Source organism: the organism of the source record quoted next, unplaced genomic scaffold (genome assembly GCF_019419815.1).
Source record: "Pyrus x bretschneideri cultivar Hongxiangsu unplaced genomic scaffold, Pyrus_bretschneideri_v1 Contig17, whole genome shotgun sequence".
NCBI lineage: Eukaryota > Viridiplantae > Streptophyta > Magnoliopsida > Rosales > Rosaceae > Pyrus > Pyrus x bretschneideri.
The window spans coordinates 6977009-6990799 of NW_025999468.1; the positions used below are offsets into that span (position 1 = coordinate 6977009).

The 13791-nt window shown below is 35.3% G+C and overlaps 1 protein-coding gene across 1 annotated transcript; it reads right to left on the reverse strand.

Annotated features, from left to right (window-relative positions):
• Positions 1–1068: 1068 nt before the first annotated feature.
• On the reverse strand, positions 1069–12741 carry LOC103946343 (nifU-like protein 2, chloroplastic). Its single transcript, XM_009357008.3, has 4 exons — positions 12574–12741; positions 12360–12471; positions 2292–2602; positions 1069–1602 (listed from the first exon to the last, which is right to left on the reverse strand). Exons 1-4 carry the CDS (start codon positions 12631–12633, stop codon positions 1414–1416), a joined length of 672 nt encoding a protein of 223 aa, XP_009355283.2. The 5' UTR covers positions 12634–12741; the 3' UTR covers positions 1069–1413.
• Positions 12742–13791: the final 1050 nt, after the last annotated feature.

Sequence of the window (13791 nt, forward strand, 5' to 3'; positions counted from 1 at the left end):
TGGGTGCTCGTCGAATTAGGTTGTTTGGCGTTTCTTTTCCTGGTGCTGGTGCTGGGTGGCTTAAGAAGAATGAGGGATAAAGCTGGAATTTTAAGAGGATTATTTTAATGTGGAATGTTTTTTTTTTTTTTTTTTTTTTTTTATCCCGGTTGTTCCCTTAATAACGACTTCACTCCGACCAAAGGTTGATGAGTGCAATACACCATCTTTTGATCCATTTCTTTACTTCCTAATTGTGTCAATTTTCAACCCAAACAAATCATGTAAATTTTTAGGGTAAGCTCAAATTTTACCTTTACCCTAAATCTTTTGGGTTCATGTGAAGTTGGCATATATGGACCTTTCTAACCATTTGAAAGACTGTCTTGCTTCGAATGTTTCGGACACGTGACAAGAGTATGTATCTTTAGGGTTGCAAGAATAAAAAGTTCATCCGTTACTCTCGAATGTGTCAATGATATGTTAATCCCTTTTTATTTGGAAATTTAACGAAAAAACTCCCGACATTATTCACTTTAACGAAAAATCACATTTTAACATTAAATAGTCAATCCTGGTACTATACACTTTACCATTTATTTTGCCCTTATCGTTAAAACTCAAAATTTTCAAACCATTTTCATTCGTTTTCCATTTTTATTTTTTAGATATAAGCAGAATGATTAGAGTTTTTCAATTGAATCACATAATTTATCAACCACAAGGTTACTACCTTCTGTGTAGGTGTGCAGCTACCTTTCTCATGCGTTGTACCAAATATAGAGTGAAGCAAAACCTCAACCCAAACCTATTCAACTAATGACAGGAAGCCAATGTGACTGGGCAGTGCTATCCACGCATCCATTTTTATCTCACACACCTCATGTTGATTTTTGTCCTTTGATCTTCTTCAATTCATTTGATCCGCAGGCCGAAAACTAGCGGGAGGTAAAAAAGAGTGTGTGGTAAGCACCGCCCATCATCAAATTGTGTACTTTCATATCAAATTTTGTGAAGTGTATATCTTTTGAAGCTCATTTCGCGGTTATATTCCAAATTAAATAGAAATCTGCAGACCAACATTTTCCATTTGACACCCGAAAACCAGTCCGTGACTAATACTAGAGCTGGTTGAATTCATTATCAGAAAACAAGTAACTGGAACTATACAGCCATGAATCAATAAGAATATCAGGAGTCTGACAGCGGCCCCGGAAATATCTCAATGAACACGGAAAGAACACAAGGAGCTCTCAACGATTACATGTAATTCAAGTATTGCTCCACTATTGCATCACAGTAATTAACTGTGCATGTTTATCCTATTTGTAAAGATTTGCAGAATACATCATCTCTATTGCACAAGATGTGAGTTTTTGGAAGAAAAATGCAGCAATATCATCTGGCGTACCTCTTTGCTTCGGCTCAAAAATGTCACAGTAGTTGAACTGCTGCAATGGATGGGATTTTCTCCCTCAACTTCTGCGTGACCGCCACCCTGACAGTCATTACCCCAGCAGCTGGACCTGTGATACGCACCTTCACTATAGGATCCTCGATTGTCACAAGTTCAAGAGATCCACCTGCTGCCCCTACCAAGTAGGGTCTAATTTCTTCAAGTACCTGAAACAAAATTGTACATATAAATACATAAGATGGAAACCTTAAATCAAGAACCAAACTTCCTCAACTTTTCGGTAACTTGGGCCGGTATTATACTTGGAACTCATTCTCAACGTGAAATTATTATCTTTTGTATTAGCCTTCAAATACACAATGGACCATAAGAGACTACAAATCCAAGTTACTGGCAAAGATTTCGTGTTTTAATGTCTTGAGCTTCTTTGAGCTAGTCCATGATACACACTGGATATCATCACTATACTAATAACCAGGCCAAGAAACAAGGTAAATTACTAATAGCCCACTGCAAAAGCACTTGACCACCCAAGAAATGACGAGGAAGAAAATTAAGGTCGGTAGCGGGCACTGGAGCAGTATAATAATTAAACTGAGCAAACAAAGCAAGGTTTCTTTATTGGTAGTGATAAAGGGAAAAGGATTTCAGAATCCCCAGAAATTATGAGACAAATGAAACAAACACTGCTAAACAATTCTCTTATATATTGTACTGGTTCAATTTTCTATATCAATTCAAATAAACTCAGGAATACTTTTTTCTTAAACCTAAACCCTAAATGGACCATCTAATGGAAAGCCCTTCTACTTTATGCGTGAAGCAGATAACATGAAAAAGTATATCCAATTTTATTACTAAATGGGTGTGATTACGACTTCAAAAGAAATATTACCTTCTCTATATTTTCTTCATTCAGCTCAAGCCCTGTTTCTTCATCAGCTATTGCTTCCACTGCAACTATTTCAGGCATCTTTTCCATTAAACGACGCTCAATACCCATTTTCATTGTCACAACAGAGCTTGGACAGGAGCCACATGCTCCCTCCAGCTTCAACCGCACTACATTTCCGTCAATCTCATGTAACGACACATTTCCTCCGTCAGAAATGAGATAAGGCCGGATTTCATCCAATACACTTTCAACATTCTCTGCAGTCAGTGGCAATTCGACCGCTGAATTCGGAGTAGCAACCGCCTTAACAACTGTACAACAATAAAATATAGATGACCATCATACATCCAACTAGGGAAATTATGAAACAGTGAATCTGGCAAAGGTGGAGTTCATGTCCTTATTTAACATACATATTGGATTTGACTATTTTTTTTTATCCGGAAGAATAAGTTGTCGACGTTGCAAATTAAAGAGCAACTGTGGACGTCCCATGATGTCTTCTTACTCGTAAGACTTCACAAGGGTTCCATACCCTAAAATTTCTAACAAACAATTCCATCTTTGGGTTATCGTACTAACTAATCATCAGATTCATCAGTCATTACTTTCAACCTAACACTCAATTTGGGAATATTCATGCGACGTCACTGGATTGACTCACACCAGCATCCATAAAGCAAGAAAAGCATGGCAACCATTGACAACAAAGTTCATGTTGCAAGTTCCACAAGGTACACAGAATTACCAAATCATAATATATTGTCATCAAAAAGTGCGTAGTATATCAATGTTGAATTCTACAGTTGATTCAGTCCAACGTGCGTAGTTAATTGAGTTCAATCAAACATTATAGCAAAATAGAACAGCCGGGAAAAGCTGAAAAAGAAATAATTAAAAGCTCGTTTGGAAGTGCTTTAAAAAATGGTTGAAAGCGCTTTTGGTGAAATTGTTTTTTAGGTTTCAAAAGCACTTAAAAGTGTTTTCTACAAAAAAAAAACACTAGTTATACGCTTTTTCCAAGAAGCACTCCAAGTGTTTTTCAGAATTCACTTGCATTTTTATTAAAAATTGGTTCTAAAAGTAGTCATTTTAAAAGCAGAAGCCCTAATATGAAGGAAAATTTGTGAAAAACATGTTCATTTAAGCAACATCAATAGCATGCAATTAACAATTAAAGGCGGAATCATGCTTGTATGCACTTAAAACAAAACATTTACCCATGAAATTCAAAGCCTAGTAGATAGGTGAACCAAGACTCAACTCAAAACAAAGTGAGTTGAGAAATCAATACCTTTGTAGATTCCTCTTTGCATAAGCAAAGGCTAATCACCTAAAGAGAGGGCATTCATTCCTTGCATCTTGGATCCATGGATTTGGGTGGATGAAAAGGTTTCTCCAAGTTCCCAAAATTGAGAACCTCTAAGTCTCCACACCAAGGTATATTGTAGAAGAAATGAGTGACCTAGAGGAAGTAAGATTGCTAGCTATTCCCCTCTAGATTGGCCAAAATTTTTGAAAGAAAGGAGAGCTTGTGTTCTCATCCTTTCCCCAAAAATAACCCTTAGTAAATTTTAGGCTATAAAGTCCTTTATATAGTCCCTTCAAATAAGTGACCTAATGGACCAAAAGCCCTATTCTTTTACACATGGCTAGCCTATAGGTTTATTGGGCTTTCAAGCCCTTTGTTTTATTCAAGTTGTCATACAACTTGAGTTAATGGGCTTGACATTCAAATCCCATTGGACCTTGCGGCCCAAAACTAACCCGAGGTCTTTTAACGAACTTATTCGTTTGATTAATTAACATATTAATTAATCCTAGCCTTAGATAAATAATTAAACCATTTAATTATTCTTACTCATCTCCGTTGAATCTTCAATCTCTACCTTACACGGTGTACGATCCATTAGGTTCCTTTTAGCGAGGCAGTGGGCGATTCAAACTCTTTCAAATCGATTGTGAATTGAAACTTACTTTCAATTCTCCCGTTAGTGATAATACACTTTTAGGGCTTCCACAAACCATGAGTGACACCTAGCAGCATATCATGGTTACCCAAGCTAATCAGAAGAGGTGGAGAACCTATTCAGTTTAGGATTACAAATGCAATACGGTCTTTCTCTAATACAATACTCTTGACCACATTGTTTGGTTTGATAGTTTATTCATGTCTACTATCCAATGTGAATCTTGTACTTATATGATTACCTTGAATGTGATCTGGAATGCATTCCAACATCTCATTCATACTCTGACCAGAGATTCTAAATCATATCATAGAGTATTCTCCCTCAAACAGTTTGAAGGTTAGAGATCCCTTGTTGCGCATTCACTTGCCTTCATGGCTAAGTGGCTTAACCCCAACGATGCCGTGGACACCCTGATAGAGTGACTTTGAAATAATCAAAGATTAAGGACCTAACCACAAGACAACTGTGATGCCTCAGGTCAAAAGACTAATTTGCATTATCCCAACCATGAGTTCTCATGTGACATGAATATGAGAACTCTTCGTTGATCGTGTTCAGTGAACTCATTCTCTATTGAGCACCTACGTACTTGTCTTGATGTCACACACACCAATGACTCGAGACTAGTCCCTCTCCCTGAGAGAAGACATAGCACGTACTGATCTTAACGGACTGTCAATGCCCAATTGACAATCCTATGATCAGGAACGTTTAGGATGTGTCAACGAAAGAATGGTCTCATGAATCTAACTTCTTTAGATCGCATTCTTCCAATCACATATTCCTTGGACTTATCGTTTAAGCATATAACATTTATATTAGACGGCTCAAACAATAATCTTTGCCCTTTACATTTAAACTACATTAGTTTGAAATGAACTACATTAGTTTGAAATGTCCGTAAAGTATCATCATATGATTGGTTTTAGGGCACATTTCCAACAATCTCCCACTTGCACTAGAGCCAATCAGCTTAGTCATCATTGATGATACCTCTTCTGTAATTTATTTCATAAATGGCTGAGTAGTAGGCCTAAACAATGGATATCTATATGTTATCCATAGAAGCAACCTTGAGAATAACGACGTCACCATTATACATGATTCTCAATCATGTGGTTCAGTCTCTCATTTGAGTTCGGACCTTGATGAGACCTTGATTCCCTGGCTTGAGCTATCGCCCCATTAGTGTCATACACTTTCTGGTTGGAACCGAATGAAGAGTTCATGAATGAACTTTCCCATCCAAACAACAATGTTGTAAGCTTCTATATGGCAATATATTTTGCATACATGATGGAACACATTAAAGTCATTTACTTTTAACGTTTCCACCCAAATATCTCTTTAGTCATAATAAAGAGATATCTCTTTATCACTTCATTCATAATGAAGAGATATTCTATGATGGATTAGATTCATAATCTAATACATTTACGCTTTCATTACGTTACTCTAATTCTTTTTCATTCTTGAGGAATCCATCCTTAGTATTTCTTAAATACCTAAGGATTCACTTGACAGTTGCCATGGTTCTGATCCTGGGCTTGCACTGATATCATCTTGTACCGTTCTAGGTACGACTTATATCAATGTTTTCATACAATATGAAATACATAAATCACCTTTCTGCGTATGCATAAAGGATTCTATTTACGCATTATTTCTTTGGGAGTCAAAGGGTACATTCCCTTTGAGAAGAACAACTTCCTAGTCTCACTAGAATTGTCATTCTAATTGAAGTTTATCATCATATGAGAAACTTCCTAGCATCTCTTGTCTATTTTAGGGATTGATATAATCCAATTATATCTTGAAATCTATCATTATAGATTTCCATCTCATGTATATAGACTATGTCTCCCATATACATTCTATCATTATAGAATGTTTAAAGTCATAACTTTAACGATGAAGAATTCCTTTCATTTTCAAAATTAATATATATCATGTATATATATTCTAATTTAGGAATATGATCAACTCCCACTAATCTTTTGTAAACCTAGTAAACAAAAGATTCATTTACATCTTTATGAGAAATCAAACAATTGATCTTTTCTCATAAGACGCTTATAGCTCCCACTAGCTTGCTAAGATCCATGATGGATGGATCTTCTTACAACTAACATGTCTTAGAAGTATATATCATATATATATATGGGTAATTGATAATGTCCAACGAACTAAATCTTATTTATGTTCATTCTTCTCCTAATGGAAAAATACATTATCTTACGATGCTACTTTCCTTGATATTTTTCAAGAAAATTAATCTAAAGTGTTACTTTTTCCTTGGATCAAATCTAAGGAGGTAAATACTTTAGACGTCTTACTCATCTACTTACATTTCTTGAATTCTTTGAAACCTTTTGCAAAGTATTCGGACTTGTGTTTATTCAAAATAAACTATAGTCCAACCGAGAGTGATCTTCGGTGAATGTCATACAACATGAGTAGTATTATGTTGTGGACAAGTGCCACTAACATCTAAGTGAATCAACCTTAACAACTTTGTGATTCTTTCTTCTTTCCAAAAAAAAAAAAATAAAGATTCGAACATTTCGCCTCTATACAATTTTAACAAGAAGGTATTGGATCCGGATCTAACGATCCAAAGCATCCATCTATGACCAACTCGTAACTTATGTTTTAGAGGTATCACAACTCAGTTGGGTTTAGTCACTACCTTGCAACCTTTTGGGTTTTAAGCATCATCGTATTCTAAACAGTTAAACTACCACATCATCTCTACTATAGAGACAACCAATTAAATTACAATAATCTAATTATTGATTAATAAAGAACAATGTTTTTGTCAAACAAAACATTTATCCATCTCTACTATAGTGATGGATTTAAGTTCCTTAAAATTGGAATGTAAAGACAATCTTTAGTATTTTCCAATTTCTTTGGTAGTTCATATGAGGAAGTAAGTACAATCCGCTTTCGCAGAGATCTATATTTTATTCACTTTCCGAATGTGAAGTACTTTCTCTTCTCTCATTAATCTTCTACTTTTTATTAGCACACTTTTACAACAATTGTAAAACATAGTTACTAATACGGAATCATGCATTCAAGTAGAAGAACCAACTATTTTGAACTATTTCAAGAACATATTACAACACCTTCGAAAAGTGTGTTCTCGACACTTGCAAGACATTTCTTGCAAATACCCCTTCCAATGTCCATCCTTTCATAAAGAAAGTTTGTTCCCTTGGAGTTATTTTGCCTTCTTCATTTGACTTCCCTTTTGACTACAATAGTCATGGTCCCTAAACTTCCACTATCTCTCTTGAAACTTATTTCAAATGTGTTATACACATCAAACGATTTGGAGAGCGTGCGGTTATTGTTCACTATATAGTTTACAATAAACTTAGTGAACCATTAGGATAGGGACACAAAGGTGAAGTCCTTGCCTAGTTTCCGTCTCGTTAAGTGGTTTAACACTTCAACACTCAATGATTCAAAATCATCATAAGTCCATATAAATGGACTATTTTTGTCAACCAACCATTATGTTCTAAACATAATAACAAACTTTCAAGAGTTGTTCAAGGCAACTCTCATTTCTTCATACAACAATTTGTAAGTGAAGAATCATGGCACATAAAGTGTCCATGCCCTTGTGCTTACTTCTCAAGTTCCTTGTTCGTGTAACAAAGAGACAAGCACTAGAGTTTGCATTGTCCTCTTCATGGTAGACTTATCTAACATGTTCTTCCATTGATACATTATCAATAGGAAGATTGTGAGGATGAGACTACTTAGGTACTTTTACAATCCATTCAAGACAATCTATGGGATTGTGATACCAAGTTCGGAAACTAAAGCGTTCGGTTTTTCTTTGTCAAGTTTTGGATAGCGTTTGCAAATATATTGGTAAACAAATACATAACGAATATAAATTGATTGATTTTAAGCCATTTGATTCGGGTCTTTAAATCAAATAGCACCACCCACTATTTTTGGCAAATTCCATATCCCTCATCGGAATTCGAGAGTTTTGGAGGAAACTCTTAGTAGGGTATGGGAGGCTCACCATTACCAAGCCCACCTCACGATGATACGATGTTGGTTAGCAAAAATAATGATGAGAGAATAACGCTTTACTCATTTACAACGTTTGTAATTACCCATCTTGTTTGGCCTCTAGAGAATGTTGCCTCACGATGATACGATGTTGGCACTATTGCACTTAGTTAAGTTATTCCCACCATGCTTAGTTCGTGTAGGGGTTCAAGAATAACCTCACGATGATACGATGTTGGCTATCCTCGTTGCCTACACTCACCTCATCATATGCGTATAGACTCCTCCTGAATGTAAGCATGCACTTTGTACTCCCCCATGATAGGGTGAAGCCGGTGTACAAGTCACAAACGATTGGAGCCTACCACGGTGGAAGGCCACGAAGAGATATTCAAAGCATCTCTCGCTTATCAACTTAATATTGATTTGGTTGAGGGTTTTTAGGTCTCATCACATATAAACATACATTTTAATCCAATTAAAACATTTTGGTCCTATTACAACTATTGGTCCATTTGATTGATTTAGTTGTATATAATACTCCCACTAAGCTTTTAAAATGGTTTTTAAAGCAAGAGTATATGATACTACTAACATAAGGTTTGCATTCATTGATGGACTATATAGTTGCCTTAGGGCCTTAGGATGACTATGAACCTTTGATTCGATTCAAACACGAGCCTAGTGTTGAATCTCGGTCTAGGGATGGAGATTGATTTTAGTTACGCGTTTAATCACATTAAGGCGTGTTGTCTTATTGGGCGTTGGACCCAACTACTCCAATTTCATGCATATCGAATAAAACAAGAAAGGAGTACTTCAAAGTAAATAAGAGCTTATGCTCTTTTACAACAATTGATCAAATCAAATTACTTTAAAGTAAAGAAGAGCTTATGCTCTTTTACAACAATTGATCATATCAAATTACAACCAAAATTTAATCTACACATTCCCATGGTTCAAACAAATTTGAAAAGGCCTTTCACATAGCTCAATTATCGTAGGCTAAGGTTCATAATCACCCTTTCTTTAATTAATTAACGCTTTAACTAATTAAACTTGAATGCAACATTTTCATTTGGTTTTTGTATCCATAGAATTGATTTAAATGGAGCTAAATGAAATGAAAATCCAATTCTCATTTAAAGAGACAAAACAATTTTGTTCTCTACCTAATTTGGGCCAAAATGCTATGACCTCAACTTGTTTGGGCCATAGTGCAATTAACCTCAACTTTTGGGCTATTTTGCAAAAACTTAAACTTTTGGGGTCACTTTGTAAAAACACAAAAGTCCACTACTTCATGTAATTACAACTAGAACCCAAAATTTTCCACAAAAAATAAAACTTCATTAAAGGAGCAAAACAATTTGTCCTTTTAGTGATTTTGGACCTTTACGTAAAAACGTAAACTTTTGGGTTAAAATGCAAATACACAAAAGTATCAAAACTTTATATAATTGCATGAAAGCCCCACAAGGACCCTAATTGAGTAGGGTGGCTGATTTTGAAGCAAAGTATATAAAAAAAATTTCAAAGTTTTTGTAAGTGGGGTGTGTGTAATGGAATAAATCATTACACACCAAACCCACTATAATTTCTTTAATTTTTCAAAATAAATATCTAATATATTTAAACATAAGAAATATTTCAAAACAAAAACTTTATGAAATAAATCAAAACTTTGAATCAAAACACCAAACCTTTTGTTCTTGGCAAGAACATATCAAGAACAATGAAGAACATTCATGAAAACCCATAAGAGCTCCATGAACATTCTTCACCCAAAAACATACCAAAACCACTCAAACTTAAGGGAAATAACATACAACCATACTAGGGTACATAGGGGTTCCAAAAGTCACTTTAAAACACTTTTAACAAGTCAAACAAGAACCCAAAATTCCACCCTTTGGATTTGGCCGAATTTCCCAAAAAACATGGCACCAAATTTTAGCTCCAAAATTCATGCTCATATGAACTACATCTACAACATTTGAGATGGCAAATTTTCTAACAAAATTTACATTCAAAGAAGCAAGAATAAAGCTTGTAACAATTACAACATTCAAATCACAAACTATGAACTACAAAACCCAAAAGGATTCACCAACTACTAGACTTAGGCTCTTGATACCACTTGAAGGAAAATTTGTGAAAAACATGTTCATTTAAGCAACATCAATAGCATGCAATTAACAATTAAAGGCGGAATCATGCTTGTATGCACTTAAAACAAAACATTTACCCATGAAATTCAAAGCCTAGTAGATAGGTGAACCAAGACTCAACTCAAAACAAAGTGAGTTGAGAAATCAATACCTTTGTAGATTCCTCTTTGCATAAGCAAAGGCTAATCACCTAAAGAGAGGGCCTTCATTCCTTGCATCTTGGATCCATGGATTTGGGTGGATGAAAAGGTTTCTCCAAGTTCCCAAAATTGAGAACCTCTAAGTCTCCACACCAAGGTATATTGTAGAAGAAATGAGTGACCTAGAGGAAGTAAGATTGCTAGCTATTCCCCTCTAGATTGGCCAAAATTTTTGAAAGAAAGGAGAGCTTGTGTTCTCATCCTTTCCCCAAAAATAACCCTTAGTAAATTTTAGGCTATAAAGTCCTTTATATAGTCCCTTCAAATAAGTGACCTAATGGACCAAAAGCCCTATTCTTTTACACATGGCTAGCCTATAGGTTTATTGGGCTTTCAAGCCCTTTGTTTTATTCAAGTTGTCATACAACTTGAGTTAATGGGCTTGACATTCAAATCCCATTGGACCTTGCGGCCCAAAACTAACCCGAGGTCTTTTAACGAACTTATTCGTTTGATTAATTAACATATTAATTAATCCTAGCCTTAGATAAATAATTAAACCATTTAATTATTCTTACTCATCTCCGTTGAATCTTCAATCTCTACCTTACACGGTGTACGATCCATTAGGTTCCTTTTAGCGAGGCAGTGGGCGATTCAAACTCTTTCAAATCGATTGTGAATTGAAACTTACTTTCAATTCTCCCGTTAGTGATAATACACTTTTAGGGCTTCCACAAACCATGAGTGACACCTAGCAGCATATCATGGTTACCCAAGCTAATCAGAAGAGGTGGAGAACCTATTCAGTTTAGGATTACAAATGCAATACGGTCTTTCTCTAATACAATACTCTTGACCACATTGTTTGGTTTGATAGTTTATTCATGTCTACTATCCAATGTGAATCTTGTACTTATATGATTACCTTGAATGTGATCTGGAATGCATTCCAACATCTCATTCATACTCTGGCCAGAGATTCTAAATCATATCATAGAGTATTCTCCCTCAAACAGTTTGAAGGTTAGAGATCCCTTGTTGCGCATTCACTTGCCTTCATGGCTAAGTGGCTTAACCCCAACGATGCCGTGGACACCCTGATAGAGTGACTTTGAAATAATCAAAGATTAAGGACCTAACCACAAGACAACTGTGATGCCTCAGGTCAAAAGACTAATTTGCATTATCCCAACCATGAGTTCTCATGTGACATGAATATGAGAACTCTTCGTTGATCGTGTTCAGTGAACTCATTCTCTATTGAGCACCTACGTACTTGTCTTGATGTCACACACACCAATGACTCGAGACTAGTCCCTCTCCCTGAGAGAAGACATAGCACGTACTGATCTTAACGGACTGTCAATGCCCAATTGACAATCCTATGATCAGGAACGTTTAGGATGTGTCAACGAAAGAATGGTCTCATGAATCTAACTTCTTTAGATCGCATTCTTCCAATCACATATTCCTTGGACTTATCGTTTAAGCATATAACATTTATATTAGACGGCTCAAACAATAATCTTTGCCCTTTACATTTAAACTACATTAGTTTGAAATGAACTACATTAGTTTGAAATGTCCGTAAAGTATCATCATATGATTGGTTTTAGGGCACATTTCCAACATAATATTAGTATAACAAATCAACCAAACATTAATTGATTGATTACAAACACATATACAGATATATATGTAATGCATAAAAATGATAGATTTCGAAATAAAAAAGAAACTGACCTAGGCTGCTTGAAGGTGAAGGTAACCGAACCCGTGAGCTAGGCCGCACCAGATTACGCCCCCTACTGAAAGATACACAGCAGCCTGAACCTCCAAACAATAAACTACAACTCTGCAGGAAAATTAAAAGTGAAAAGTCAGAAATTAAAAGAAAAAAATAGAAGAAGCAATTGAATTGATTTGTTTCCGGAAGTGAAGGGAAATCGAGGAAGACCGTGGAAAGTGGTTGTTGGAGTCTGCAGTACGGCGGCGAATTGAGAAGCATCGCTCTCATCTCGAATAAAAGATACCGCCGTGATTTCTTCTCTGTTCTTCTTTTCTTTTCCTTTCTTTTTGGATTTTCTCAGGAACCAAACAGGTACGTCGTAGGAAAAGAAGCTCGAAGGACCGCCGGTGAGTTTCCTTTTGTTTTATTTCTGTCTCAGGGGTAAAATGGAAAACTAGGAAATTTGTTTCGATCCCATCCGTAGAAAATCACGAGTAATTTAATCAACGGTGATGAGAAAGATAACAAGTGCTACCAGCCTACTGCCATCTGTTCTCCCGAAAAATTGACCGCTCCAAAACACTTTGCTAAGTTTCATGGTATGCTGCCACGTGACAGACGTGTTCATTTTCTTTTTTTCTTTTCTTTTTTTTTTTTTTGGTTGTTGGCCAAGTATGATTTTAAAGGTAATTCTCATTTTACCGCATGAAATATCGCGTTTATCAAATTTTTATATGTAAATGTATTTTAGAAGTGTTATTAACATTTTAAAAATCTTATTTTACATTTATTACAAGCGTATTTTTTTTTCCAAATATATAAAGTTTAGAATGTAAAATGAGATTTTTGACGCACCAATAACAATTCCCATTTTTTTATATGAGTTTTATATCTAAAGTGACCTAGCACACATGTTAGACTTTCCAAATCTCTATTAACTCGTGACCTAGCACACATGTGAACAATGACTAGGCACTACGTGTCACTGTGGTCCCATGTGGATGATAAAAAATTAAAAGAAATTAATTCCACTTAGACCATCTCCAAATGAGATGTCAAATTTTAAACATAAAATTTAAATTTAAAGGCTTATGTCGCACATTGATCTTTTTATAAATTTTGTTCTTCAATCGATATGTCAAATTTAAACTATTATTTATTACATTATTTACTTTTTATAGTTGTAATTAGTATTTTAAAACAAAAGATAACTATTAAAATTATAAAATGTATTTATTAATTACTAAAAATAGATTTGAAGCTATTGTCAAATTTGACAGCAACTTCCTTTGTTGCCTTTTCATGTCATGCCACATAGGAATTGTCATTTGGGTTGGAAAACACTAGTGATGTCTTTTATTACTGTTATTGCTAATGTAGACCTTTTGACATCTCATTTGGATATGCTCTTAGAACCACAGTGACGCCTAACACAAACCAAGGGTT

Excerpts from the sequence above, each read along its gene's own strand:
- LOC103946343 (XM_009357008.3), bottom strand. The coding sequence starts at position 12,633 with ATGAGAGCGATGCTTCTCAATTCGCCGCCGTACTGCAGACTCCAACAA. Across the intron at positions 12,472-12,573 it reads TCCAACAACCACTTTCCACG|AGTTGTAGTTTATTGTTTGG; the intron begins GTCTTCCTCGAT and ends ATTTTCCTGCAG. Across the intron at positions 2,603-12,359 it reads TTCACCTTCAAGCAGCCTAG|TTGTTAAGGCGGTTGCTACT; the intron begins GTCAGTTTCTTT and ends ATTGTTGTACAG.